This window comes from Carassius auratus, chromosome 27, assembly GCF_003368295.1.
Source record: "Carassius auratus strain Wakin chromosome 27, ASM336829v1, whole genome shotgun sequence".
NCBI classification, from domain to species: domain Eukaryota; kingdom Metazoa; phylum Chordata; class Actinopteri; order Cypriniformes; family Cyprinidae; genus Carassius; species Carassius auratus.
The window spans coordinates 17,597,963-17,625,281 of record NC_039269.1 but is presented as its reverse complement, the minus strand read 5'-3'; the positions used below and the strand labels follow the sequence as shown (position 1 = coordinate 17,625,281).

General features: G+C 36.7%; 2 protein-coding genes across 5 annotated transcripts in view; both read left to right on the top strand.

Annotated features, from left to right (window-relative positions):
- Positions 1 to 265: 265 nt before the first annotated feature.
- LOC113046412 (transmembrane protein 236) lies at positions 266 to 2,594 on the top strand. The gene is given in 5 exon segments (XM_074559821.1): positions 266 to 505; positions 507 to 611; positions 1,013 to 1,085; positions 1,702 to 1,825; positions 1,914 to 2,594. Coding segments are annotated over 5 exon segments (1,053 nt in total). The 5' UTR covers positions 266 to 365; the 3' UTR covers positions 2,525 to 2,594.
- A 2,265-nt stretch (positions 2,595 to 4,859) lies between these two features.
- cacnb2b (calcium channel, voltage-dependent, beta 2b) overlaps positions 4,860 to 27,319 on the top strand; it is a 26,353-nt gene continuing 3,893 nt past the window's right edge. Inside the window, exons 1-13 of one of the 4 annotated variants that reach the window (XM_026206318.1) lie at positions 4,860 to 5,221; positions 18,725 to 18,802; positions 20,786 to 20,908; positions 21,431 to 21,570; positions 21,720 to 21,781; positions 21,998 to 22,020; positions 22,129 to 22,209; positions 22,533 to 22,591; positions 22,687 to 22,796; positions 23,382 to 23,390; positions 24,340 to 24,491; positions 25,675 to 25,770; positions 26,736 to 26,909. In XM_026206318.1, the coding sequence (XP_026062103.1) occupies positions 5,174 to 5,221; positions 18,725 to 18,802; positions 20,786 to 20,908; positions 21,431 to 21,570; positions 21,720 to 21,781; positions 21,998 to 22,020; positions 22,129 to 22,209; positions 22,533 to 22,591; positions 22,687 to 22,796; positions 23,382 to 23,390; positions 24,340 to 24,491; positions 25,675 to 25,770; positions 26,736 to 26,909 (1,155 nt within the window). In that variant the 5' untranslated portion in view covers positions 4,860 to 5,173. Of the gene's footprint in view, positions 5,222 to 12,479; positions 12,831 to 18,724; positions 18,803 to 20,785; positions 20,909 to 21,430; positions 21,571 to 21,719; positions 21,782 to 21,997; positions 22,021 to 22,128; positions 22,210 to 22,532; positions 22,592 to 22,686; positions 22,797 to 23,381; positions 23,391 to 24,339; positions 24,492 to 25,674; positions 25,771 to 26,735; positions 26,910 to 27,319 lie in introns of those variants that run through there. The other 3 variants (XM_026206320.1, XM_026206319.1, XM_026206321.1) reach the window with 3 other exon arrangements.

Sequence of the window (27,319 nt, the reverse complement as noted above, 5' to 3'; positions counted from 1 at the left end):
AGACACCAATTTATTTATTTTTTTTTCTGTTTGTAGTTTGCAAGCCTCCACCAAAATACTATAAGGCAAGAAAAAAAATATTATTAAGCATTTTTCCTGTTTTGTGCTAAGATGTTGCGACATTGCAGTGCATGTCATTATGACTGTTATGTTTCAGTTTGCTACTGGCATTTTTGCTCCTGTAACTCCATAAAAAGAGAATCGTGACTGCTTCATTACTGTGGCAGTAAAAGAGCACTGTAAGAATGCAGTGTAAGCAGCAGCAGTGTACAGAGTCCAGAGCGTTCAGTCATTCAGAGTTGTGAGAGATGCATTCAGTGACGGCTCACTCATAGAGGAATTTACTGAAAACTCATAGTGTCAAGATGCTCTCTGGAAAGACTGTCAAACTCATCCTTTATGAGCTTCTGCAGTTCGCATGTCTCTGTATTCCTGTGTTTGTAGTAATGGAGCGCTTTGCATCTGTCATTCGTATTGTGAAGGCTAGTGTCACTGCTACTGGCTGGTGTGGCGGCCTCGGTGGCCTATGTGGCGTCTGTAACCCTGTTTGTGTGGGTTCCTTTGAAGTACTTCACCCTCAAGACAAATCGCTTCTCAGAAGTGACCAACTGGTGAGTACTAAACCGTTTTCTATGCTGCCACTGTTTTATAAGGGTAGATGATCCATGAACTCTCATTATTCATAATTAAAATCAGCATTAGTTTCAATTTTCATATTAGTGGAAATGCATGTCTTGTGACTGGTTACTACACCATTCCTTTGACTTTAATGGTTCAATGTGAATCGCTCTATTCAACTATAGAAGAACTATGTGAGAAAATACTAAAATATTTTCAAATTAATTTAAGCATGTCTAATAAATTGTCTAGAAATTTATTGATCAACTATAAACTCAAGTTGCATTATAAGCCCATTTTATAAGAAATTATGCTCATAATTTCTAAACTATGTTTCTTAGTTTGTGATGCTTATCATGTTCATCAATGAAAACGCTCTTATTTTCTAATGCAGGAGACCTGTTACACTTGGATACGTGATCCTCAGCGCTTTACCATGCTTTGCTATAATCATAGCCAGCTCAAAGGTAATGCATTATTCCATCTCACTAGGAATCTACCATATGACTGAGCACTTCATGATTATTAAAATCTATATTACTACCAAGAACCATTATTTACAGGTTCCTAATGGCACTTCATACTCTTTTGGATCATTGAATTTTGAAAATGTATCCATTTGAATGTTTATATACCATATACTGATCATTTGTAATCTTACTTTCAGAATGATGTCCGTAATAGAAACTGTAATAAAAACCGTAGGGCTCATCAAGACATCAGAAACCTTTCGTAAACAGATTCACTCTGAGGTACTCAGTAACTCACTGTAGACCAGCAGATTTTCTATTAACCCAAAGATGGGGTATTATAGACTGTGGAATGTGAATAGATCTGTTTTACAGCCAACTGTCAATGTATTACCAGTTTTGAAAAGGGTTCTCTTGGTTTTTGACTGGTGAAGATATGACTCTTCACATTGGTCCAGTTTAGCAGTTTTCGTGTAGTTAGTTTTTGGTGATGCATCCAAACTGTTCCATTTTCAGTCTTTCACCTCATTTTTCTCTTGAGGACGATAAAAAGCTTTTTGCTCATGACTCTTTGTTCTCTCTGCAACCCTCTGGTCTATTTATGGTTGTGCAGGTTCAAGTTGATGCTGGTGTTAAGTGTGACCGCTTCACTGAGCTCCCGGTCTCTCTGGTCTTGTTCTCCCTCATTTGTGTGGACATAGTGGAGAAAATTCGCCCTCTTCGCCTGACGGGACAGGGTAAGAGATAACCGCCGATAAACTTGTCCAATTAAATGATCTGTCCATCTAAGTTGTGCTCTATTTTTATCCTCTTTTTTAAAAAAAGCAAGTGGATCAGAGTTGGATTTTGAGATGCCAGGCCCAGTGTTGACTCACATGGAGCAGGTGACATCCGTGTCCGGACAGCTGCAGGCTAACGGACGGGACGTCGATGCGTCTCCAAGGTCGCCGGTCAGGAATGGGACACTATCAGGACGTTGGAGGGATGCAGATGAAGGCGGCACCTCTCGTACCAGCAGCACAGCATATCTCTACTCCTCTCATTCTTACTCAGGTCCGTTTAAATTTGTCTGGATTCGAGACTCTCGGCATGACCTCTTTGTGGCCACCTTCATGTTTTGGTTTGACACCGTGGAAATGGTGAGGGTGGCCGGGACTGATTCGGTTTATTACTCAGCATGGGTGTTTCCCATTTACATACTGGCTTATCTGTCCATCCTGCGTGTTGTTATAACTCCAGGCAGTCCTTTGCTTGCTTCATCAAGTGTCCTCACCCAAGATTTGCCCTTCCTGGTGGTGCGTATATGCCTATTGGCTGTTTTCGGGTACGTTACCCCTGTGCTCTACATACTAAAGAACATTTTCACCACGGTATCTTTCATGTACTTTGTCTTTATGACTAAACTAAAACTGCTGAACAGAGCAAGCATGTTCTGAGGGCATTATGAAATTCCATGCAGATTCACAGCTCATGTATTGTAGATTGTAAATTACGATTTAGGGTTAAGATTTTTTTTTTTTTTTTTTAATAAATTTCATATTTCTTGATTTTTTTTTTTTTTTTTTACTGGTGGCCAAAACGAAAACTCAGACATCTAAATGTTTAGTCATTCTATTCATATTTATTGTAGAATATATTTGTATAAAAATGTTTTTGAAAAAAAAAAAAGTATATTATGCTCACTAAGGCTGCATTTATTTCAGCAGAAATACAGTAATATTGACATATTATTACAACTTAAAAATAATGTTTTTTATATTTTATACATTTTGAAATGTAACTTATTAATTGTATGGTAAACCTGAATATTCTGCAGCTATTACTCTAGTCTTTAGTGTCACGTGATTTTTGAGAAATCATTCTAATATGATAATTGTTTGGCATTCTGATCAACTAAATGCAGGCTTGTTGAGAATAAAATACTTTCTTCATAAACATAAAATAAAAATCTTAATTATTCCAGACTTTGTAGTGTAAATGCTGTTTGTGTTCATATGTTGAGTATATTATTACATGTATTAAGGCTTTCTGTTTTGTTGTTTTTCTATGCATCACAGTGCGTTTTAATTCATTGTGCCAATGTCATGTTTTCAAATTTGTAAAATACAGCAATTTATTAATAACATTTGATGTTGCACACGTTTATTGTTGGATTTCATTTCAGCATGTGAGTGAGTGCAGCTAAAGTTGATACTGACTTAAGGTAATGCAAGCTGATCTTATACCAGGACATGTTATCATAATGTAAAACCTGATTGCTTTTTATAAAAATCTGACTGTTGGACAGACTAACAGTAATACTTCGATTCAACTATAATGCACATTATAAGATATAGCTTCTGAATTTCCATGATGTTCAGAAATCCCCTTTCATTGCATCTCATATACTGCTGCACGCTATAATTCCATCTATCATTTTTGTTTTTTCATTATACATGGTCATACTTGTTGTCAGATACCATGTAAAGTGTTTGTAACCTTGAGAGCATTACAAGTGTGAGATGTAACAGAACTCATACAGATCACACAGTTATCTAATAGGTCAGTTTAATAATATATATATATATATATATATATATATATATATATAATATATATATATATATACACACACACACAATTGCATACAGTTTTTTACAGCATTCTGCAGTAAAATAGCAGAATAGTTTTTTTGTTATTTTTTTACTTTATATTGTTAGGTAAGCTTACCTAACATCTAGCCAAATAGGTTTTTACTTGATTTGAAGTGTATGGCCAAGATGTTGTGTTATATAAGATCCTAAGTGCAAGTATTCAAGAAGAAACCTCTGAATATGATAGCTTTCTTTCTCTGTCTCGAATGCTTATTTCAAGCCTATTTTCTCAGCTCAGCATTATTCTCATCTAACCAATGAGGTGGGATTTATTCCCTCGAAACGAGACGTTAAAAATCCATATCTGAGTGTGACTGAATTGTTCGCCTTAGCGTGCCTCCCACAGATTTCAGAATAGAGCTTAATTTTAATTTGTTCCGTTAAACTTGACAGTCAGCATGTGAACAGAAGCTGCAAATGAAATTGCAAGACCTCTTGCTCGCCACCTCAGCAACGAGACAAGAGAGGAAGAGGAGACAGCAAGGACAGACACTATATAGACATACAGTATATACATAAAGAAGAGGAGTGGACTGACTGATAAAGAAAAGGGGCTGAGATTCAAAGAGAGGAAGGAGGACATTTGAATTCAGCCTGTGTTTCTCCTGCATTAAGTGCTCTAGCATGCAGTGTAGCAACAGGGAGTGAGAGAAACAGCGAAGCACAGCAACAGAAAGGACACAAGGGTGTAACACGGGTAACCAGGAGCATCCCTGGCTGCACAGAGGGAAAAAGAGACAGAAAGAGCCTGAATCCACAGTGGAGGTAGAGAACAGCAGAAAGCAGGGAGGAGAGACGGCAGATGATGGACTCTAGCCTCCTCTGCCTGTGCGGACTGGAGACAAGGCAACCCAGACGTGGCTCGCATCTGCATTCTGATTGGCTGGGGTGGGCGGGGACAAGCTGACGCAGGGAAAGTCAGGCAGGAAAATGACATTTACACCGTGTATCAATTTTAAACTCTGAGCCTGTGTCTGTCTTTAAAAAAAAAGGGGTGGCGGTGGGAGGGGTGGGTGGTGTTGGGGGTATGTCTGGGGAGGGCGCAGGCTGGCGTAAATAAATAAGGAGAGGAACTCAACGAGGAAAGAGAAGAACAAATAAATCGCGCACACATACCTGGAGCCTACGGGACTGCGAGCCTGTTGGTCTCGAGCATCGGGAAGACAGCAGGAGGATGTGAATCACTCACTCTGACTGACTGCATCACATTCTTCCACCGTTTGTGGAGGAATGTCCACTTTTTATACGCTCTATAAACCTATGGGCTGGACCAGAGGCTGTGTGGTACGGAGACACTTACCTGCTGCTGCTGATGCTGCTGTGTCTCTCATCAGACTGATGTGATGGCTGTCCCGTACGGAAAGGGATCCAGAGGCTGTGTGTCACAGAAAGAGTGATTTAGACTCTCTTCTTGGCTGCACCATCATCACGACCCCCCTGGATGTTCTCTTGATGTATTGCTGTGGTCTGGGACACAGGCAGAGAGAACAGTCCACCTATGTGAGTAACCGCAGCATGCTTTATGTGATTTTCCATCACCAGGATGCTATTGAGTAGAAATATACACCTATAAACAAACAATTCTGAGTAAGGGTCACAAGATACACTTTTAGAACTTGAAAGTGTGAAATAATGGTACGTATTGTCATTCTGAGCCTTGTTAAAGTTTACCTCGAATGTTTTTGTGTATGTTACCTTTCATAATACTGAAAACAGGGGTGAAATGTGTGTCATTACTTCTGTCCGAACTGTTTTTTTTTGCATTCTGGACTTTTGTGATTTCAAAATGGCAACCTGTTCCCTCAGTAGCATTTGATGATGCGGTGGGAATTGAAAATATCCCACAAATCACCCACTACTACATCCGCCACCACAGTATTTCTTAGTGTAGCCTACTTCATAATTCATAACATTTGACGTACAAGCACGTTTCTGCGGGAACTCGACTGAAACGTAGGTCTAAAAATAGACTCGCTGCTATTTTAGGCAACGTTTTTGCTGCCGCATGGAGAGAAAGTGAATGAGTGAGTGTGTGTGAAGAACAGAATGAGAGACGCGTGAGTCACTGTGTGTCATACCTAAATCCCCAAAGAGCAGGCGGAAGGGGATCACAGTCACACAGAAGCTCAAAGCTGTCAAAGCAAACAGGTAGTAAATAGGCTTATCGTGCCTCAGAACGTATGCAGTGTCAGGTAGCAGAACTCGAAAGAAAGAAATCATAAAAGGAAAGCGTCATCTCTTACTGTAACCGCTACGTCAGATGTTTCCAAATCCTCAGAAATGTGCTGTTGGTATTTTCGGTAACGTTACAGTCAAGAGTCAAGAAGATAGTCAAACTATAAATCGCGCGACTTGTAGGTTAATTTGGAGATATTTAAGCACTAAGATATTAAAATTGGTTTTCAATTAAATCATCTTAATTGGTGCCATTTTTCAAATAGCCTACCTTGTTGTGGAGTGAATAAGAACATGGACTAAAAAATAAACTCGACTTTATTAATAGCAGTTTCCATATATATTGTGAAAACTCGATTCACGTTATGGAAAAAAAAAGTCTTTGCAATCATTAATCTAAATGTATTTGGTCTTTCTCTTTGTAGAGCAAATTTGTTATAAAGCGAGTTTCTTTGCTTACGTCACGTATTGGAAACAAGCTGCAAATGTGTTTTTGTGTTTGCTTAAAGATTATTTTTATATTTTTATTAGAAACCAAGACAAAAAGGATTATGTGAGTTGCTTTTTTTCCAGCAAATTCCAATATCTATTTTTGTCTGTAGAATAGAGCAGGGCAGTGTGGGAGTTTTGTGTGATATTGATGTGTTGGATGGATTGAACTTTCATGTTAAGCTTCTGAAGCGCACTTGGGAGGTGCTGCCTGTTCCAATTCCCTGCCATGTGTTCTTGGTTTCTGTTGTGTATCTAATCCCCTAACATGGATTTAAACTGGAGTATTTGTGTAAGAGTCACAATTTAGATTTCATACTGGCTTACATTAACTACCGAGTTGTACATTTTTGTTTTTCAGATGTTTTTTAGATGTGGTTCACATCAGTATGATATTGTAAGAAAAAACTGACTTCGTAATCATTTCATAAAGAAATCATTAAGTGGAAATGCTATAACTTAAAAGTAGCTTAACCTGACAAGATGAAGTATTAAGGATTAAATATGAAAGGAAGGGTTGGAAACATGGCCTAGTTCAGCACCGACTTTAATGTTCTTCCAATACAACGTTCAAGTCTTGTTTTTCTTTGGCAGCTATTGAACTTGAGTGAACTTGAATTATATTAAGTGTTTGTCTGGCTATTGGCAGTGGCTAATGGCAGATCACCCCTCTCTGTCATGATCCTGCCAGAATACTGGAGACACAGGATGGCACCAGATGAAGGACATGCCTCTGTTAATGCCAATTTCTGGCATTCAAATACACCACATTATATAAATGAAAAGGTTGAGCATACCCATTTTATTTTGTTTGATAAGGAGCTTTCCTCACATTTCCTCACTTGATTTATGTGCACACATGACACCTTTGAAACAGGCCAGTGTATTTCATAACCTTTTGGAGCAGGGAGCATTTTATTGTTTTATGTGAGGAGTCATGTGTTACAAAAATGGCAAAGCTGAATAGGTTTTGAATGAAGGGAATTAAAGGGATAGTTTATCCAAAACTGAAAGCTGTATCATAAAAAAGTTATTTTGAAGAATGTGAGTAACCAGACAATTGCTGGTCCTTATTGACTTCCATGTGTTCAGCAGAAAAAAAAAAAAAAATCATAATGGTTTGGAACAACTTGAGGGTGACAAATTATGATATTTTTTGGTGAATTATCCTTTTAATGCAGGCACAAAAGTTTTAAGTTTGAGCAGGGGTGTTGATTTTATTTGAAAACTGGCGATGCTTAAGAATAAGCTTCCTTATATGATTGATACAGTATATTGATTGATTGATTAACTGATAGATTAAAAAAATATATTTCTTGGTAGTTTTCCTATCATCCACACATGTAAAGTTAGTTGATAGCACACCTGCAACTAAGAGTTAATAATTAGCCTAATGTTTTCAATAAAATATTGACGTATTTTATACCTACTAAGGATATTTACCCTATTTGTTTAACAGAATTTTCTACTTTAAAGTGCCATAAACTAACTTAACAGTTTCTTAATACTGTTGCTAATTTTTGTTTGTTTATTATAAATTCTACAATAAAAATGTGTAACATTTAGCACAGTGTGCGAACACCCCTGACTGAATTATAACGTGATCAAATCTGCATTCCCATCGTAGTTTTTTTTCTCTCTCTATGTAAACTGTTCTAGATGAATGTCTCGCACATGACAGTGTTCTAAAAACATGATGCTGAAATGTAAATAAGTTTTAAGAATCTTTTAAAAACACGTCTCTCTATAAAATGTGGGTTTACCCCATTCAGTTGTCCTGCATTTCTCATTTTTAAAGGGACAGCTTGTAGTGAGTAGCCTATAACTTAACATAGAATATACCATAGACTTGTACTTCAGGTCTGTTTCTTCTGTGGTTACTACCAAACTTTTTGTATACAGTTTAGACCTTCAAGCCGATGAAAACAAGTATGGGAACGAAATACAAATCTTTACCCGTGGACCCATGTTGCAATTTCATGACTTGAGGATCCTTCGCTAGAAATGGAATTCAGGGAGCCTCATTGTAAAAAAATTAAATATGGCGCTACCCTAACTCTAGTTAGACAAGGTTAGTGTAAGTTTATGGTTATGAAAAGAATGCTGTTTTGCAGTATTCAGTGCTTTGACCTATTCCAGAGGCAGGACAGAGAGTGTTTGAACAGTTCTGGAGGATTATGAGCATTGCTCATCCTGTTTTAGAGAGACATACAATCTGTCTGACAACACTATGCAGGACATGCCCTGTGCTCCACCTTATTCTTTCTACCATTTTAAATCTCCTCTCCCAGCTGTTGGGTGGGCAGGATTGGCCGCTCTTGAGTTCCTGCCTCCAGCACTATGGGGCGGAGCATCATCCAGATGTTACGTAGCATGTTCATGCAGTATTTGAATGCATTGCCAGTCAGAGGGGCTGAGGAGGAAGAAAATGATAGCGACAAGAAGACCAAACTTTGTGTTTTTCGTCATGTCCTGGTCAAGCCAGTTGCTGTACACATCATGTAGGTGGTGGCTGATGGCCACTGTGTATCATCTCCAAGCCTAACTTCAGTGGGACCAGACATCAGGGCTAATGAGCTACAGATCTCAGAGGTGAACTTGGAATTTGAGGGCATCAGTCACCGATTCTCCTTGTCCTCTTTGCAGAAATGCCTAGAACTCTTAAGAATAAAAACGTCTCTTGGGTGAGTACTGTCTGTAACTAAAACTGTAAACCCTGAGGTACATAACATGTGGGTGTCTAGCTAAGTTGTCATTCAAAGCACATGAATTTCATTGGGACAACTGGCTTTAGATGAACTTTAGGATGCACAAAACTCTCTATTTACAGCTGTAGTTTGTAAGGGCCAGATTGTGATCAGAATTGCATGACTTGTTTAAAAAAGGTCATCATTTGCATATAAAAATGGCAGTATAAAGTATGCTACAACATTAGCCGTTATGCATGATATAATTTAGTTTGACATTATTAGTACAGTGGTCTTGCGAAAGTGGTTTGAGGTTTGAAACAGCACAAAACACAGCTCAGCTAGACTAAAAATTGTTCCATACTCCCTGAAGACTTTACAACTTTGATTTAATGCCATATTCAAACCGATGTGAAAGGAAAGATGCTTTCATTCCAGGACGCATTTCAAACAGGCATAATGAGTGACCTGAATGCTGTTAAGAACAAGGATTACTGAAAAAAAAAAAAAAAACTCCCAGAAACACAAATTAAGCTCTTCTGGAGTATTGTAAGCAGACTATCAGATTTACAACATCTTAGGTATAAAAAGAGGCCAATATTCAGGTTGGTACTAGGCTAAATTCAGATATTCATTAAAGTTAGCAATAACCAAATTGAATCCCTCAGAGAGTTTGTGATTTACCCAGTCCTATAGGACTTACTTTCTTCTGTGGAACACGAAAGAAGACATTTGATTTCAGTTTTGGACCCTGTTGACTTTCATTGTATTGAAACAGTTAAAAAATTCTTGCAGATCCCTTTTTTTTTTTAAAGACAGAAGAGATAATCAGACAGGTTGTGATATGAGGGTGAGTAAATTATGATATTTTAATTTTTATTTTAAAAGACTTTATTTATTTTTTATTTTTGTGTATGAACGGTCACTACTAAGGAACTAAGGAGCAGTAGAGTTGAAATTTGTGGTCTCCCACTGAAAGGCTGATCATTTCTGGTGTGATTGTAAGGTCAGACAGATGTTTGTCTTCCAGCTAGTGTGTGTGTGGTTGAATGGTCCAGAGGAGAGAGGTGCGGCCAGAACTCCAGCAGTGCGTGTCAACTTCGTTGTGCCCTTCTGAGCAGTGTATTACTGAGCATGGCTTTACACTACACACACCCCTTTGTAAGAAGCTTATATATTCACTGTGTGTGTGTGTGGGTGTGGGTGTGGGTGTGTGTGTGAGAGAGAGAGAGAGAGAGCAAAGCATAATCCAACTGCATGTGCTTTCACATGCATATTAGTACATGTGCATTCCCATGAGCATGAATATTTTTCCGTGTAGTATTTATGTATGTTTAAATGTATGCTATGATTTTATAAACAGGCGATGAGCTGTGTCCTCATTTGGAATGCATTAGCCATATAGGGTAACGTAATCTATACTAGGACAATATAGCAGACATTTTTATGGTCAACGGATGCTCCACAGAAATCCCATTCTGTAAAGAGTCTCATGCTAAGATTTGTTAGTAATTTAGTAAGTGCATCTGTGTAGTCACAGAATTTTCATGGCTGCTTGTGTGTGTGTATGTAGGTTGATGACACTTAAAAGTGAGAAATATATATATTTTTAAAGATTGTATTGCTTGTAGTCAAAGTAAATGAAACTATATATATATATATATATATATATATATATATATATATATATATATATATATATATATATATATATATATGTTTCTACTTTTCACTTTTCCTGCAAGGTTTGTATTACTGCATTCCCATTCTTTCTGCATTTGACAACTTTATAGCATCTGTCACATGCTGAAATAAGAGATTGAATTAAGAATTATTACACACTGGCTAAGGAATAGTGTGAAGTATACAGTTACAAGGCCTTATATTGTATGTATATAAAGGGCTTGTTTAAAAAAATCACAATAATAACTATTCAAATTTAGCATTTTTCTGTTGCAAATTCATTCTACAATTTCTGGCCATGTTTTATGTAGTAAAGTCAATACTGTATTTTCCGCACTATACGGTGCACCGGATTATAGCGCGCACCTTCAATGAATGGCCTATTTTAGAACTGTTTTCATATATAGGGCACACACCGGATTATAAAGCGCATAGAATAGAAGATACCGCAGTCAAACATTTGACTGGGTTTGCGTTATGCATCCACTAGATGGAGCTGTGCTAAAGGGAATGTCAACATTTTGACAGAGCGCCTTGATCCATATATAAGGCGCTCCGGATTATAAGGCGCACTGTCGTTTTTTGAGAAAGTTAAAGGCTTTCAAGTGCGCCTTATAGTGCGGAAAATACGGTACATGGTTTACTTGAAAACAAGTGCATACAATATAAGTATTCTGATCTCAAAATATATCATTTAAAAGTGCACTGAAATTCAAAGCAAACATTACATAATCTGTTGTCCCCATAGTCTGTCACCCAACCGTTGCAGATAGACAGATAGAGTCTTCTGTAGTTTTTAAACGAAATTAGAAGAGAAATCCACATATTAAAACAATTATATTTACATAATTACATAATATTTGTTTACAATGGAAAAGTGTAAAGTGTTTGATCCATGTGTGAGGCTTGTGAATCATACTCCTGCTGTTGTTTATGCATTTAAAATGTCAAAATTTCTGTCATGTTTCGTCGTGTTAATAATTAGCATGTTATTAAGCCTATGCTGTATGATCTGATCTGATCTAGAAATGTCTGATTTTAAGAACAATAAGTTTTAAGCAGTTAGTTCCAGTCAAATCTCATTGGTTGAGCAGCGTTCTCCAGAGCAATGGGTAATTTCAGCAGGCATTTTTCCAGTAGGTGGCTAAAAGTGACTGTCAAATGAATAAGTCACTGAGTGAGATCGATTCATTTAGGGGTAGGAATAGCTTACTTTACCATTTCTGTGTTATATGCCATAAATAATAAGAGTAATATCCTAGCATTTGTATTTGAGTCATTGAATCATTTACTCAACCGATTTGTGGTTCAATCAGGAACGCCAGTATAGTGTGTTTTTGTGAGACATAAAACAGTTCATTTGTTTTTTTTTTTAATGACATCGCTAATATACTGTAGTAAAATATGGTGCAAACCAACTTGAAAGGACATTTTAAGCAGTCCCCACTCCCCAGGGCTCACAAATCTCTACTCATGATTAATTTTAAATCTACTGATTGCTCTGTGAGGTGTAGTGTAGTGAGGTGTAGTCGTAAAGTTAAAATAAGTGGTTGGCAAACATCTTTATCTTCATATAAAAATATTATATCTATGAGATGTCCTAATATATACCAGGCAGGTACCGAACGGCAGTTTTGCTAGTCGCACAGGTTTGCAGCTCGTGCTCGGAGCAACAGATGCCACGCTGTGGAATAAAGCCCTTCAGAGCGGGGGAGGGTGGAGGAGTAGTGTGGCAAACTCCACGGACAGCAAGAACTGCTCACACTGCTTGTGTATCCACTCATGGAGAGACTTTCGGTCGTCACTGTTTGCGATAACCATCAGAGAAACCCGAGGCTCACGACTTTATGATTTTCACCACGGGCAAAACATGCCGTAAAATCTGCTTAGGGCTCATCTGACAAAGTTGGCTGGCTGTCCTGGGACAGAACAGATTAAAGGGGATAGTACATGGATATTTCTCAGTCGCTGGTCAATCTCGGCTATGAGAGCATAAAATTGACCACTACTTAAGCTGTTAATCGTGGAGAAACGAAAAGAAAAGCGAGCAAGTTGGCATGCCACCCAAGAAAAAGGTAAAAGATCTTGTGTGTTAGTGTGTTTGTGTTTGTGAGGGAGTGATGAGAGAGAGTCCCATCTGTTGCTTTCAGCTGTAATCCATGTGAGCTTGAGCTGCTATGCATCATTGCTTTTATGTACCAGACAATACGCTGTGTGTGCACCAGTACTGGGGTAAAGAGTGCTCTGACTATGCTGGACGTTTACTATGTCTAAATTAAAATTTTCCTGAAGTGTAACCTCCACGTGACAGGTTGCACAATCATTGCGATGCTGAAAGTGATGAAGTGATGAGCAGTTTTATGAGCATAATCCTTTTCCAATTGTCAGGCCTACACAACTCAGCTGTTTCTCAAATGATCTCTAAATATAGAACAGGTGTGTTTTTTTGTGCTATTTTTTTTTTTTTTTTTTTTTTTTTTGTAGTTTATATTTTTTGGGGGAAGTACCCAGAAAAATTTGGACCTGTCAACGGGGCATTAAACTAGTCTTACTTATGTATTTTTATTTTCCATGGTTTCCAGTAGAAATATGTAGACCTCTTTAAATGATGTTATAAAATTAAAATAGTTTAAAATTAAAATAATTCATGCATTTTCAAAGTTCACGTTCAATTACATTTATTTTTCATACCACAATTGACAAAAAAAAAAAAAGTCAAACAAAGGGGGACATGAAAACAATAAACTTAAAAAAAAAGATGTAATTTATTTTGACCTCGATATTTTTACTAGAAAACAAATAGAAAACAATAACCTGTGTCTGCCAGGAAGAACAAAAAAAATGTTATCCATTGGACAAGACTAGTTTGCATTTGTCTCTTTCTCTCCAAATCCTGGATTGACGCATGCCATCTTAATCTCCTTACAGAGAAGCAATCATGACCAGGAGGCAACAGCGAGAAAAAGAGATGTAATGTTCATGAGTGTTTCTCCCATAGGTCTCATAGAGTGTGTTTTGTTTCGGTACAAAAGGGGCCGGATCAGTACCTTTTTATACATTGCCTTAACTGGCACAATGTTTTGTTAATATAAAAATACAGGTTGACATTGTCACTGTCCACCACTAGACAGTGGACAGTCACAATGTCAACCTGGGTTGATGATATGCAGTGTATTTTAATGGCAAAACACTAAAATAAAAACTGATAATTGTGATAAACACTCCTTATCAGTGTTTATTGTGTTATGTTATCTGATATTTAAAGTGGAGATGTGCCACTCTTACTATTACAGAATTATGAAATTAATAAGAAATATTTCAGTAGACTATATTGCATGTCTTTCAAGTTGATAGCCTTATTTATTAACAAATTACCAGTATAAATTGTAAAACAGATATATAGAGTCATTATAGTGTACAAACAGTAACATGTGGCATAGCCTAGAATACCTGGGTGACCTGCCAGAGCTTATTTAGCATCAGTCAGGAAATCTTAATCTTTGCTTTAATTAGATTAGGAGGCAGTTTCAAATAAGTGTGCTGCTCCACCATCCACGATTTGTCCTGTTTTGTCCACTCAGAGTTCAGGAAAGCATCCCGGCCTCTCAGAAAATCCATATATATATTCTCTGTCGCCAAACTGAACATAGCCCTGGATCTGCTTAATTAACTAAAGTCTCAAATTTTGTATTTAACTTTATATAAGCATGTAATTTTTCAGGGAGAAGTAAAAAACAAAAACATTTTGACTAAATTTCCGGCTCCTGCTGTGCTCCCAGTGCTGAAGTGAAAGGTGCTGACTCACTAAATGGATCTGACCCAAATCTCATGACATGTTCTGTGTTGCGGTAGCAGGAGTCACACAGGTTGCAGTAGGTGGATGTTGGAGTACAGCCCAGAACTCAAACCATTATAGCACTGGACTAAAAAATCCACTACTGTGATATTGTGAGGTATTTGTGTCTATTAATCGCAAGCTTTTAACTGTCCTAAATTTTTTTTTTAGAAAAGTACACAATAGATTGGGTTGTTTTTAATGAAAAATCTTATAATTTTAATGATTAATACTGTATGTTGTTTTTGGGAAATGTAGATTTTAATGTGAAATTTACTGCATAGCCAGCACTTCCTTTTCTTGAGGTTTCCATAGCAACGTCTGTTCTCACCTCGATCCCTTACTGCTTTTAATGTAGACGCACATGCACAGTTCTCTATTGTATTGATAACAACTGATAAAAGTAATTTTCATAATTTCGTCAAACTGAATTACTCTTAAAAACATTTTAAATTAAACAATGCACACCCTCGAAAATACAAAGAACAAAATTTCATTATAATAATTAGAATTACCCAGATTGGCCCTGTGGAAAACTACTTATGGAACTTTTTGGAAGATACAAGGCTTCCTGGTGTATAGCGAGTAATGATTCCACTGTAACAATGTCACACTGCAGCAGAGTAATGGTGCAGGTTTGTTTTGCTACTGTAGGACCTGGACAACTTGCAACATTCCAGACACTTCTTAAAGAGATTTTCTGACCATCTGTGCATGAGCTAAAGCCACACTGGGTGATGCAGCAGGACAATGAACCAAAACACAGAATCAGGTCCACCTCTGAACTGCTCAAAAGAATCAAAATTAATGCTTTGGATGTGATTACCATATTTTGCAGTGTGCAGAGATAGCACCTTGGTTGGTTTAAGCCTGTCATGGATAAATAAATATGACACTAAAGCCGCCAGTAGGTGGCAGCAAGTCTTTATGAGTGATCCACTGACTCATTCAAAATGGCTGATTCGTTTAGAAACGAAGCTAGTGATTGTCTTTTTGACTGCATCCGAAAGCTTAGGCAGCTGACTTGCTGCCGTATCAGGCAGTGACTTTACAGGTAGCGTTTTTGCATGAAGGCACCTCATGAAACTGATTTTTGACAGGTCTCTGAGGCAGAGTAATGGTTTAATGGCCTACAGCGAAATCTAGAGAGCTTTGGTGATATTGATGATATTTATTATTTCATTACTGCAATATTAATTTCTCTCTAGAAATGCTTTGGAAATGTATGTTTTTGATCATGTTGATCAAAAACATACATTTAGACACAAACTGACCACAGACCGCAACTTTCAACCGCCATCTTTATTTTTTGGCTTAACTGTCACAAAATGGAACGCACAGGATTGTGGGATATCAAAGGCAGAGAATGATACATCTACAGTATGCTGCCTTCAAAAATTGGCCAGATAAAGGCATCTCAGGAGAAGGAAGTGAAGCTAACATTCAATTCCGACATGCCTAGATGATGCCTTCCTACCTTGGAATGCATCCTCCAAAGGCAGCATTTTTCAGTTTTTGAGACAATTGGTCTTACTTTGGCTTTGCTAAACACTTTTTCATGCCAAAACAGAGATAGACAGCATTCTGACTAAAATAACACACTCGATACTAGTCCAATCTTTTTAGTTGAGCTATTGTATAAAATCAATTCATTTGCCATCGCGCTGACATTTGGGAAAGCAACACTCTCGTTTTAATTAGACATTACTCAACTATCATGACATAAATATTAAAAACATTTATATGAGGCATTTTTGCCTCATATCTTGAATTATAATGTAATCTGATAGCCTACATCCGGCACTGAAAAACTCTCATGATGTGTTTTTTTTTTTCTTCAAAGTTACAAAATGTCAGTCCGCACATCATTAAAACAACAGTTATGATATTAGTAGGCTACACAACAAATATTGCACACTCCTTGCTCATTTACTTTCTCTATGCGAAGCTGTCCAGTGCGTCACAGTGCCATTTAATATTAGCCACGAGTCGTGATTAAACATACCTTTTGGCATTGAGATTACAAAACCATTTTTCCATATCTCCTCAAATAGTCTGTCCGCCCTTCCTGGTGAAATGTCTTCTTTTGGACGTGTTTAAAATCACCAGAAAAATGCCACACAAGCTTCAGTTACAACACAGCTATCATCATATCCTCATGCTGCTCGAGATCCTGGCGCCACTTTAAAAGGCGCATGTCAGGTGTCCCGACTCCTGAGGCATAATATCAGTTTAAATAAATGAGCAATTTGTTCTGCTTTAAATTCAATATTATTTCATATTATTGTTTAAATCATCCTGCGGGCCGGATTGGACACCTCTTGCTGACATGTTTGACACCCCTGAGCTGCTCCCTTTGAGTACTATGGAGAGGCTTCACTCTTCAATACATCTAAGAAAGAGAATATAAATGATCCCAATCCCCACTAACCTCTGTGTTTGGAAGAGCATCTTGGTGAGCATGTTGTACTGCTCTCTCCGTGACATTGACCTGCAGTAGAGGCACTGAGTGAACAGATGTCTATGGCAGACATAAGTAAACAAAATCAAGCACCTCTACATGACTGTGCCTATGGGAAAAGCCCCCTCCGCTCCCCCACCCTCCAATTATCCTGGTCTCCTCTAATTCCTCATTTTATTCATTACTTTTCTCAATCTGGCTTCACCACCTTCTCTGCTAATTAGCCTCATTTCTTTCAACGCAAACTGTGTTATGTTTGCTGCATGCCCTGGAGTCAGTTTATCCACTGGGTACTGCGTTAAGCCTGTTTATTTTTGAATACTTGTGAGGACAATGTTTATTAATAATAACATTCAAGCTCACATTGACATTCTTGACAGACTACAATTTTGCTTTGATGTGATGATTTAACGTGCAAACTAATTTGGTCCTTCTTTCCCTGATGAAGTTCCGACTGGTTCTTGCTGGTTTGGTGCTGGTCTAGCTGGTGAAGTGCTGTTTATCAGCCTTATATTAAGGTCAGACTGCGTCCCACCAGTGTCTCTCGAGGGGCTTGACACGGTGCCATTCCTGTCAGTGTGTTACTGTGCATGTGAGCATGTGTAGGTGTGCCTTTGGGAGAAATTGTGCAGTCATCATGACTTTTGTGTGACATTGTGAAACCATTTTACATTGAACATTTGTAATCTTAAACTAGAAACTGACTGAATGTTAGAAATGAGAGTAACGTAAATGTGATTTGATGACTAAAATGCATTTGTAGTGAGGTTAGTTAGACTGACTGTTGAAAAAAAATATACAGTTATATACAGTTTATACAATATACAGTTTTCTAATAATTTTTTGGTTAAAACAAGAAAAAACATGTTTACGATGTTATCAAAATTGTGTTCTTTGCAGTGGAAGAGCTTACATTCTGAAGTTTGTATTTCTCATCCTTAGATTATTAAATTACTGTGTATGATACAGTGTAATATCTGGTATCTAATCCTTCAGTGGGTCATATATAAGATTTAATATAATAACTGCTTTTCACATCACTGGGTTAAAAATATTATGGACATTGTGCTATGGAATTTTTTCTTTTTTTTAAATGCAGTCTTTGTTTTGTGGTAGCACTTTGTCATAGATTAGTGTGGAAAAACGATAGGGAGTGTTATGCTCATATCAGTTTACAAGGTCAGTCTGAGCGAAATGGTTGAGTTCTTATTGCCTGACATTACTCTGAAATTTTCTGCATGACTTTGAACACTGCCCTTTGTAAAGAGTTGCTAATAAAATTTGATGAAGGAGCCCTGAAGGAGAAAGATTGGGAACATTTGCGACTTCGATGACACTGTCATCACATAGAAGAGTGATCTCTACTGAAACAACACATCAATGCATATGCCTCATTTGATGATTTTATTCAATCATAATGATGGTATCTTTGTACCTGGTTAGGATTACATCTGTTTTTATATTTCATTATTATTTTTCATTTGAAGGAAAGGCAGGCCAGTTTGAGGTTAATCATCTCAACACTGACACTGTTATATTTGATGATATGTGCATGGTCAAGTGCTTGTTGCTATACTGTAAGAGGGAATGAGTCAAAATGGACAGAAATGTCTTGTGAAAGAGAATTAATCTGGGTGTTATTTTAATGCTGGTTCTTGCTCTTGTTTGAAAAGGGTTCGGCGGACCGTCAGGACTCAGGGGCCACTGAGGAGAAGGAGAAGAATGCCCAAGTCCAGCTGGAGAAGGCCAAGGTAGATTGCAACTCCATTATTCTCTCAGCTGCCTGTTCCTGCCACCAGTGACGTTGGCCACAAGGACTGAAATATATCACAGCTTTAGATGTGTTCATAAATTTTGCACCGCTCTTTTTCCTCTGTCAAAGTCATAAAGTAGCTGTGTGAAACGGCTAATTACCAAATGCCTTGGTTGAAACAGCACATCAGTGTTAAATCTGAAACTTTACAAAATCAATGCTTTACACGTGACTGACAAAAATATAGCTACAATTACCTTTTCTTCTGTTCCTTTACAAAGTCCAAAAACCGATAAGAAGCACGTGAATGAGCAACAACAAATGCTCTGTGTTTTATCATCGGCTCTTTACAGGGTCCAGTTTTGCTCGGCTTTAAAAACTGAATGAAACCCCCCTGTCTGTGTCAGTCTGTGTCAGTGAGCTCCCTGAGGTCCTTTTTAATTAAGGTACTGAGCAGACAGCATCACGTCCTGCTTCAGTCCACCATCTCCCACAGAGCATCACCTTTTAAAACCAGGCTACAAGCAGCTAGACTCCCATTGTGTTGACATTTGACTTTCTTTTAATTAAATACTAAATTATAATACAACAAATTAATAGAACAGTTACTTATCATGAGTCAGGCAGTATTTTTTAAATAATATAGAAACTTGCATGAATGTTTTTTAAAGATAGAAAAAGTTACCATGTGAATTGCTGTTTACTAACTTTTTTTAAGGCTTAGGTAATGACAATAAAATAAACTAAAAAGCATTGTGATTATTGTGTCCTTTTTAACTCATTGGGTAACCAGTTGTCAATTGCATTAGCAGGTCATTTAGAAGAATGAATATCATAACTTCTTTTCACATCACTGGGTTAAAACATTATAGACACTATTTTGTGGATTTTTATAAATGCAGTTTTTGTTTTTTGTTAAGGAGCTTGCCACTGATTGGATTTGAAAAAAAAAAAAAAACCTTCCAGTGTTCAGCTAGACCTACATGGTGCTGACATTTGACTTTTGACTTCTTTTAAATCATATACCAAAGTATACAATAATTAATAATAAAAATAAATAAATAAAACATTACAGTGTTGTAAAATATGGAGACTTATTTTTAAGGAAAAAAAGTTATATATTTAATCAACAGAAAGCTAATGTTTCCAAACTTTTTGTCTTAGTAAAACTTTTCACATTTGTTTTTTACATTTATACCAGATGTAAAAACTTGAGGCAATCAATCAATAAATTAATCAGTCAGATTTTGATGACTGTAACCTTTTTACTAGATTTTATAGGTTTAACATATCAAAATTTTTCCCAAAATATTTTACACACAACTGTGCTTGGCAATCACTGACCTATGCAAACCAACTGTGTATCACAGAATCTCAGTTGCTACACTAGAGTTGTCCTTTTGTCCTGTTACTGTAAATATATGTAAATACAGTATGGATGAATCAAAACTGATCACGTGTAGCTTACCCTGCTGCACTCCATATTAACCTGAAGGACAAGTTTTAGGTCTTTGCAGATTAAATTAAAATGATCTTGTGTGCATTCAGTCTCATCCTATGTATACAAACCTGCATTGACCTCAAGCCTCATGTAGCTGCCATTAGACTACATTACCCTTTACTGGGCTGATATTGAGCTCTTTGAGAATTAATTTGTGCATTGCAATTGGTTTGAAGGTAAATTAATGAAATGTATTATTAGTAACTTGCCTGGGGCAATGCAGCATGTGCCATTGCTCAAATCAGCAGTGGCTTAGTTCCCGCACTCTCCTCAAAGTATATGTCTGCTGCCATTCACTCACACACAACCTCATGGACAAATTTACATGATAGAACTACACTATTTTGTTTACAGAACTGAAACACATACTGTAGCAGTGCATATGCTCATAAAGGATTCTGATGCAAAAGTGTCACATTCAGTGTGTTGTGCTATCAAAATTTAAAGGTTTCAATCTTTCCTTTTTTTGCGATTATTCAGTTTAAGCCTGTTGCTTTCGCCGTGCGCACAAACTTCACCTACACTCCTGCAGATGATGACAACGTCCCCATACCAGGGCACGGGGTTTCTTTTGAAGCTAAGGACTTCCTCCATATCAAAGAGGTCAGTGTGTTCCCAGATCACCTGCACAATCGTTACACTGAAGTAAATCAAATTAAAGGGATAGTTCACCCAAACATTTTTGTTCTGACATGAGTTACTTACCCTCATGTCGTTCCAAACATCAGAACGACGGCTCCTGCATCAGCAGCAGCACACATACTGTAGTGAACTTGGGTCAAAGACTGACACAGAAGTGAAGATGTTGTTATTTTAGTTTTATTTGCACATAAAAAGTATTCTCGTAGCTTCATAAAATTAAGGTTGAACCACTGATGTCACATGGACTATTTTAATAATGTCCTTACTACCTTTCTGGGTCTGGAACGTGGCTCTCTGATTTGATCAAAAATATCTTAATTTGTGTCCCAAAGTGAACAAAGGTCTTACGGGTTTGAAACAGCATGACGGTGAGTAATTAAATGAAATTAATTTTCATTTTATGGGTGAACTATCTCTTTAATGTCAGTATGTTCAATGAAGATGATTTTTAAATATAAAATATTGTGTTGTTGTTGTTTACAGAAATTTAACAATGACTGGTGGATTGGACGGCCTGTGAAGGAAGGGGGAGAGGTTGGTTTTATCCCCAGCCCGGTGAACCTGGAGACGATTCTGATCAGAAGAGAGGTGCAGGCCAGGAAGGCCGCCAAAGCGCTGGCCAAGTAAACAAACCTGATAAATAATGCAGTGTGGAGTCTTCATTTTGTAATCTTTGTTTTCTTATTGCATGGATGAATCAGCCATTTAAATGAGCATAAATTGGGGCAAAATTCATTATATACAAACTGCTTTTTCCCCCCTCTTGTTACAGTAAAGCGGCTACTGCTGCCAAAGATGATTTGAATGCAAAGAAAGCTGCTCCGCCACCAACAGGTGCACTGACACTTCATTTTTTATTTTTGTTTTTATTATTAGACAAATTATTGAATTTAACCAAATAAGCAGACAAGTTTCCTTTTACAATTTATTATACTTAATTTGTTATCATCCACTTATCTGGATGAAAAGTATGTATGTGGAACATAAATAATGTTATTTTATGTGTCTGTGTGCAATTCAATTTCTAATGTTTCTCAATCGATCCTTTAGTTCAGCAAGTGAAGAAGAAATCGGTAAGCAAATATTTACAGCAATGCTGTGATTATGACCAAACCACACACATTTATGTTTATATTCATATACTTTGTGTTTGTTTAAACATATCTTTTCTTTGACTGAAGGGAGAGCAACTGGCTGCATATGATGTTGTGCCTTCCATGCGTCCTGTGGTGCTCATGGGGCCTTCGCTTAAGGGCTATGAGGTGAGGGCCATTTACTGTTGTCTCTGTATGTACAATGTTAAGTCATCCACTGTCCAAACTCTCTGAGGACCTTCAGCATAACTGCTTTAATGGAGTCAGTGGCTCAGAAGACATTTAAAACATTTAAAATAAATTCTAAAATAAAAATGTAAATCTTCTATAATGCATCTCATCACTGAACCTGATGATTATATTCCCATGTTCTCTTATACCACACTTCTGTATTATTATGTACTGCCCTCTCCTGTACATAACGGAAACTACACGTTTATGAAGTGCTATTACTGAGTTGCATATTTTCTCCCTTTTATTTTAATTTACAGGTTACAGACATGATGCAAAAAGCTCTCTTTGATTTTTTAAAACACAGATTTGAAGGAAGGTATGGTACACGGACCGCCGACTCATTACAAAAGAAGCAATGTGTGTAGTCCAATAAAGTGTTGTGACTTTTCTAATATGTAAATCCATTGCTAGAATTACTATCACCAGGGTGACAGCAGATATTGCACTTGCCAAGCGATCGATCCTCAACAACCCCAGCAAGCACGCCATAATGGATCGCTCCAACACCCGCTCCAGTTTAGGTATTCACTACTTGTCCTTTTCTTAATGTTTGTCTCTCTGTATGTCATTCCATAAAAATTACATAATATATTCTAAATGTATTGGCTTCAGATATAAATAAAACATTTAGTTCAGAGTCAGAAAGAGAGTAGAAAGAATTTATTGGTCATTGAACCCTTTACTTAACAGATTTTTAATTAACTGCTTAACACTGGGATAATAGAGCTTGATGGTGCATTGCAAAAAAACAAAACAAAATAAAAACCTATTCAGTACATTTGTCTTGATTTTCTTTAATGCATTTTCTTTTGAAGGAAACCTGCAAAAAAATATAGTAAACTTAAATCAGTTTATCTAGTTTGATAGATTTCTTCGTAATCGTTTGAAAACAAGACAAAAATACTGATTAATAGAACCATTTATGCAGTGTGTTCAGAAAAAAACAAAATTGATCCCACTTACAGAAAAACTCCCACTGCTTTAAAATTGTGAATTTAAGTTGAATTATTTAACATTAGTGGGTGTGGATCTGAGGTGTGTAGCTTTGTTAAGGGGATCTGATTGGTTTTTTCCACTCTGTCCCTTGCATTGCTCTCTTACCTCAGATGCTGCGGGTATGTATAACAGCAGTAGCCTGTCCATGTTCCCCAACTCATTCCTGTTGGTGTCATCAGAGCTGCTTTACCTCTTAGAGAACACTATAAGTGTCAAAGAACCCTAATACTTTTAGTACAGGTCACTGCTTCTAAAAGCTTTGGCTTGTGTTAGACACCATAACCACAAAATCTCCATTGACCTTCATAATATGTGTTTAATTTCATTGGTCAAACAAATGCAAGCCAAAGTATTATAATGTGTATGTAAGAGTGAGTCTTGTGTGACTTTCTCTGTAATTGTGTCTTGTTTTCTGAAAAAAATATATAAACATTCTTTAAAAAGATCATTTATGTAAAATAATAAGAATATTTAAGAAAAACTAGTTCTCATTGGAGTAAAAGAAACAAAAGAATGTTTAGATATTTTTACTTTTTTTTTTTTACAGTGTGTAGTGAAAGAGAATGTTAAACACCATCTAAGATTATTTTGAACTTGTCTCATTTTTATCATTATAGTTTTGCTCACTTTGAGGCAAAGTGCAAGTTTCAAACCTTCATTGTTCTGTTACATCCTGTGGGCAAGGAACTGTCCTGTCAGTATATTTTGATCATATCTTTTTTTATTGACATATTGCATGACCTGTGTATGGAATGCATTTAGTTTTGAAGACTTTTACTTGTATATGCCCCATATATATATATATATATATATATATATATATATATATATACTTCATGAAATAGTGAAAAAAGCTTATTTTTTCTTCTTCTTTCTTTTTCTTGAACATTTTTGATGTTCTTCTTATGTGTAATAGAGGAATTGGAGATAAAAAGCTTCCCATTACATTTGAAGTGCTTTTGGCAACACTTCAGCAGATTTGTACTTTGATAGAATAATATTTTCGAAGATGTCATATAAGGATTTTAGGTTGACTAGTCTCATTTATTTCTTAATCTGCCCCTGCAGCCCAAATCCAAGGAGAGGTTGAGAGGATTTTTGAGTTAGCACGCAGTCTACAGCTTGTGGTTCTGGACGCAGACACCATTAACCATCCTCTCCAACTAAGCAAGACCTCCTTGGCCCCGATCCTGGTGTATGTCAAGATTTCATCACCCAAGGTCAGAAACTGTGTTTACAGAACTCGCAAAAATTCTTTCAATAGTCATTTGTTTACTGATGAAACAAACGGATTATACATTAAATACCATTGAAAATGTGGTTATTGTTTTTTTTTAAAAGTCTTTTATGCTCGCCCAAGATGCATGTACTTAATTAAAAATACAGAAATACTATGAAAATACTATTACATGTCAAAAATCTTTTCTTCTTGAAAACATTTCAAAAGGTCATTTTAAAATGTTATATTCTTTTAATAGCAAACTGAATATTCACCAGTCTTTACCCCATTCTTCAGTGTCACATGGTCCTTTAGATATCATTCTAATATGATGATTTGGTGCTTATGAAACATTTATTCTTATAGTCAATATTGAAAACAGTTATGGTATTTAATGTTTTTGTGGAAATCATGTTGCATTCTTTGAAGAATATAATGTTCAGAACATATAATTTGTTTTTGTTTTTTAATTATGTTTTTATTAATGCACAATGTTCATTTAATTTGTATAAATGGTTGTATTTGTACCGTAGCTTTTCATTTATAATCTTAACTACATTCTACAAATATTAACCTCAAAGCAATTTGTTTATTCCAAAACAGGACATATTAAGTGTGGATGGTTATTTTTAACACTTTATTAAATAATGTTCAATATTCAAACATCAATTAAATAGCCATTCAGTCATCAGAAATAAATTACTTTAGCTTTCTACCAGCTGGTGTATATGCTATTTCTCTAGTTTGCAAAAATATTAAAAAGTATTAATTGCTAGCATTGGCTTTATGGTGTGAGCTAATAGATGGTATAAAAAATTACGTCAGCCACTAGGAGGCAGAAACAAGATTATTCTGTCAGTACAGCGGTATCTGATGTGGTGCTATATCAACTTGTTTGATAAACTTGTCACTTTTCTGATAACTGCAAATGTCTTTTAAAATGCACTATATCGTTCAAAATGATAAATATCAGCCATATGAATAAGATCTATCTATCTGTCACTAGGTTACACAATACATGGTTTCATTCATTGTCCAAAAGCTTTTTGAATGTGCAGTCATTGTATTTAGATAGGAAAAGACCGGTTGCAGCGTGACCTTACATCAACTGTTCCTTCACCCCGTATGCCTCCTACTCATCATTCCTGTCCCTTTTTTCTTTCCTCTTTTCATCTGCTGTTCAGGTTCTGACAAGATTGATAAAGACCAGGGGCAAATCTCAGACTAAACATCTGAATGTTCAGATGGTGGCCGCAGACAAACTGGCCCAGTGTCCCAATGTAAGTGTGCCTTCTGTAAATGCTAAAGACATTTAAATGTTTTCCATATGATTGCAGGAGAACCCTTCTAAAAAATAATTCAGAAAGAGAAAAGGAATAGTTCACCCACATATTTTCAGAAAATTTACTCAGCCCATTCACAATTGTTTGTTTGGGTTTGGAGAAGATTTGGATAATCTTAGCATTACATAATTTCTTCACCACTGGATCCCCTTCAGTGAATGGGTGCCGTCAAATGTGATCCCAAACAGCTAATAAAAACAACACAATAATCCCCACGTAATCCATAAATAAATGTCTTGAGAAACGAAATGCTGTGTGTTGGTAATAAACAAATCCAACAAGACAATTTTAACATCAAACCGTTGCTTCCAGCTGAAATCTGATCCAGTTGTCTCATCTGAGTCAGGAGAGAAATATGCACAGATCTGTAACGTTTACAAGCTAAATCAGTTCCAAGCTGTTCTAAACAAAACTGTCAGCAAATTCAAATTTTTGGGTGAACTATTCCCCCAACTTTGCACAATGTCCTATAAAAATTAATTGGAAGTTTTTTTAATATGTTCTATTTTCTTGTGTATTGGTTAATAAAGTTTTAAGGTGTAGTGGTCAATTAATCATGATAAAAAATGTCACCTTGTTATGCGCTTGATATATTGCCTCTGATGAACTTAGAGTGTTTCTTTAGAAAATCAATATGAACACCCACATTTTGATCCTCTTTGATGGCATCCTTTTAACACTGCTCTTATTTCTAATTCAAGTCTATCCAGAGGGCTTAATCACAAACTTGATCTTGATCTGATTATCAAGAGACTGTTATTTTTATGCTGCATCATGTTGCAAGGCACCTAAGGCAGTGGTTGACAGATAAGCCTCCCAGCATTATTCCGTGTTATGTGCTTCATTTGGCTGTCACCTATACTTACCCTTTATTGTGACGTCACTATTGGTCTCTCTCGCAGGAGCTGTTCGATGTCATCTTGGATGAGAACCAGCTGTCAGATGCCTGTGAACACATTGCTGATTATCTGGAGGCCTACTGGAGGGCCACACACCCTCCTGAAATGGAGCCTCCCAACCCCATGCTGGAGAAGCTGGCAGAAAACACACTCCCCACCAGTCCCACACCTGCTAAGGTACTGGACACACTGAGAAACACGGGAGATGATGTACTGAGACTGAACATTTACAGACAGAGCCTGTGGATTTTTAGGAGCGAACTAAAACAAAACAAAAAATGCTCTTTAGATGTGTGTTTTCTGACACTCACTTGATACATTTATTCAAAGATAGTAAATATGCACACTATGGTTCAAATGTTTGGGGTCAGTCTCGTAAACTCTCCAAAAAAATTGCAATTATTTGCATTTTGACAAAATACAGTTTAGACAGTAATGTTGAATAGTATTACTATTTAAACCATTTTCTATTTAAATATAGTTTAAAATGTAATGTATTCCTGTGATGATGAAGCTGATATTTAGCAACCATCACTTCAGTCTGCAGTGTTACGTGATTCTTCAGAAATCATTCTAATATGCTGATT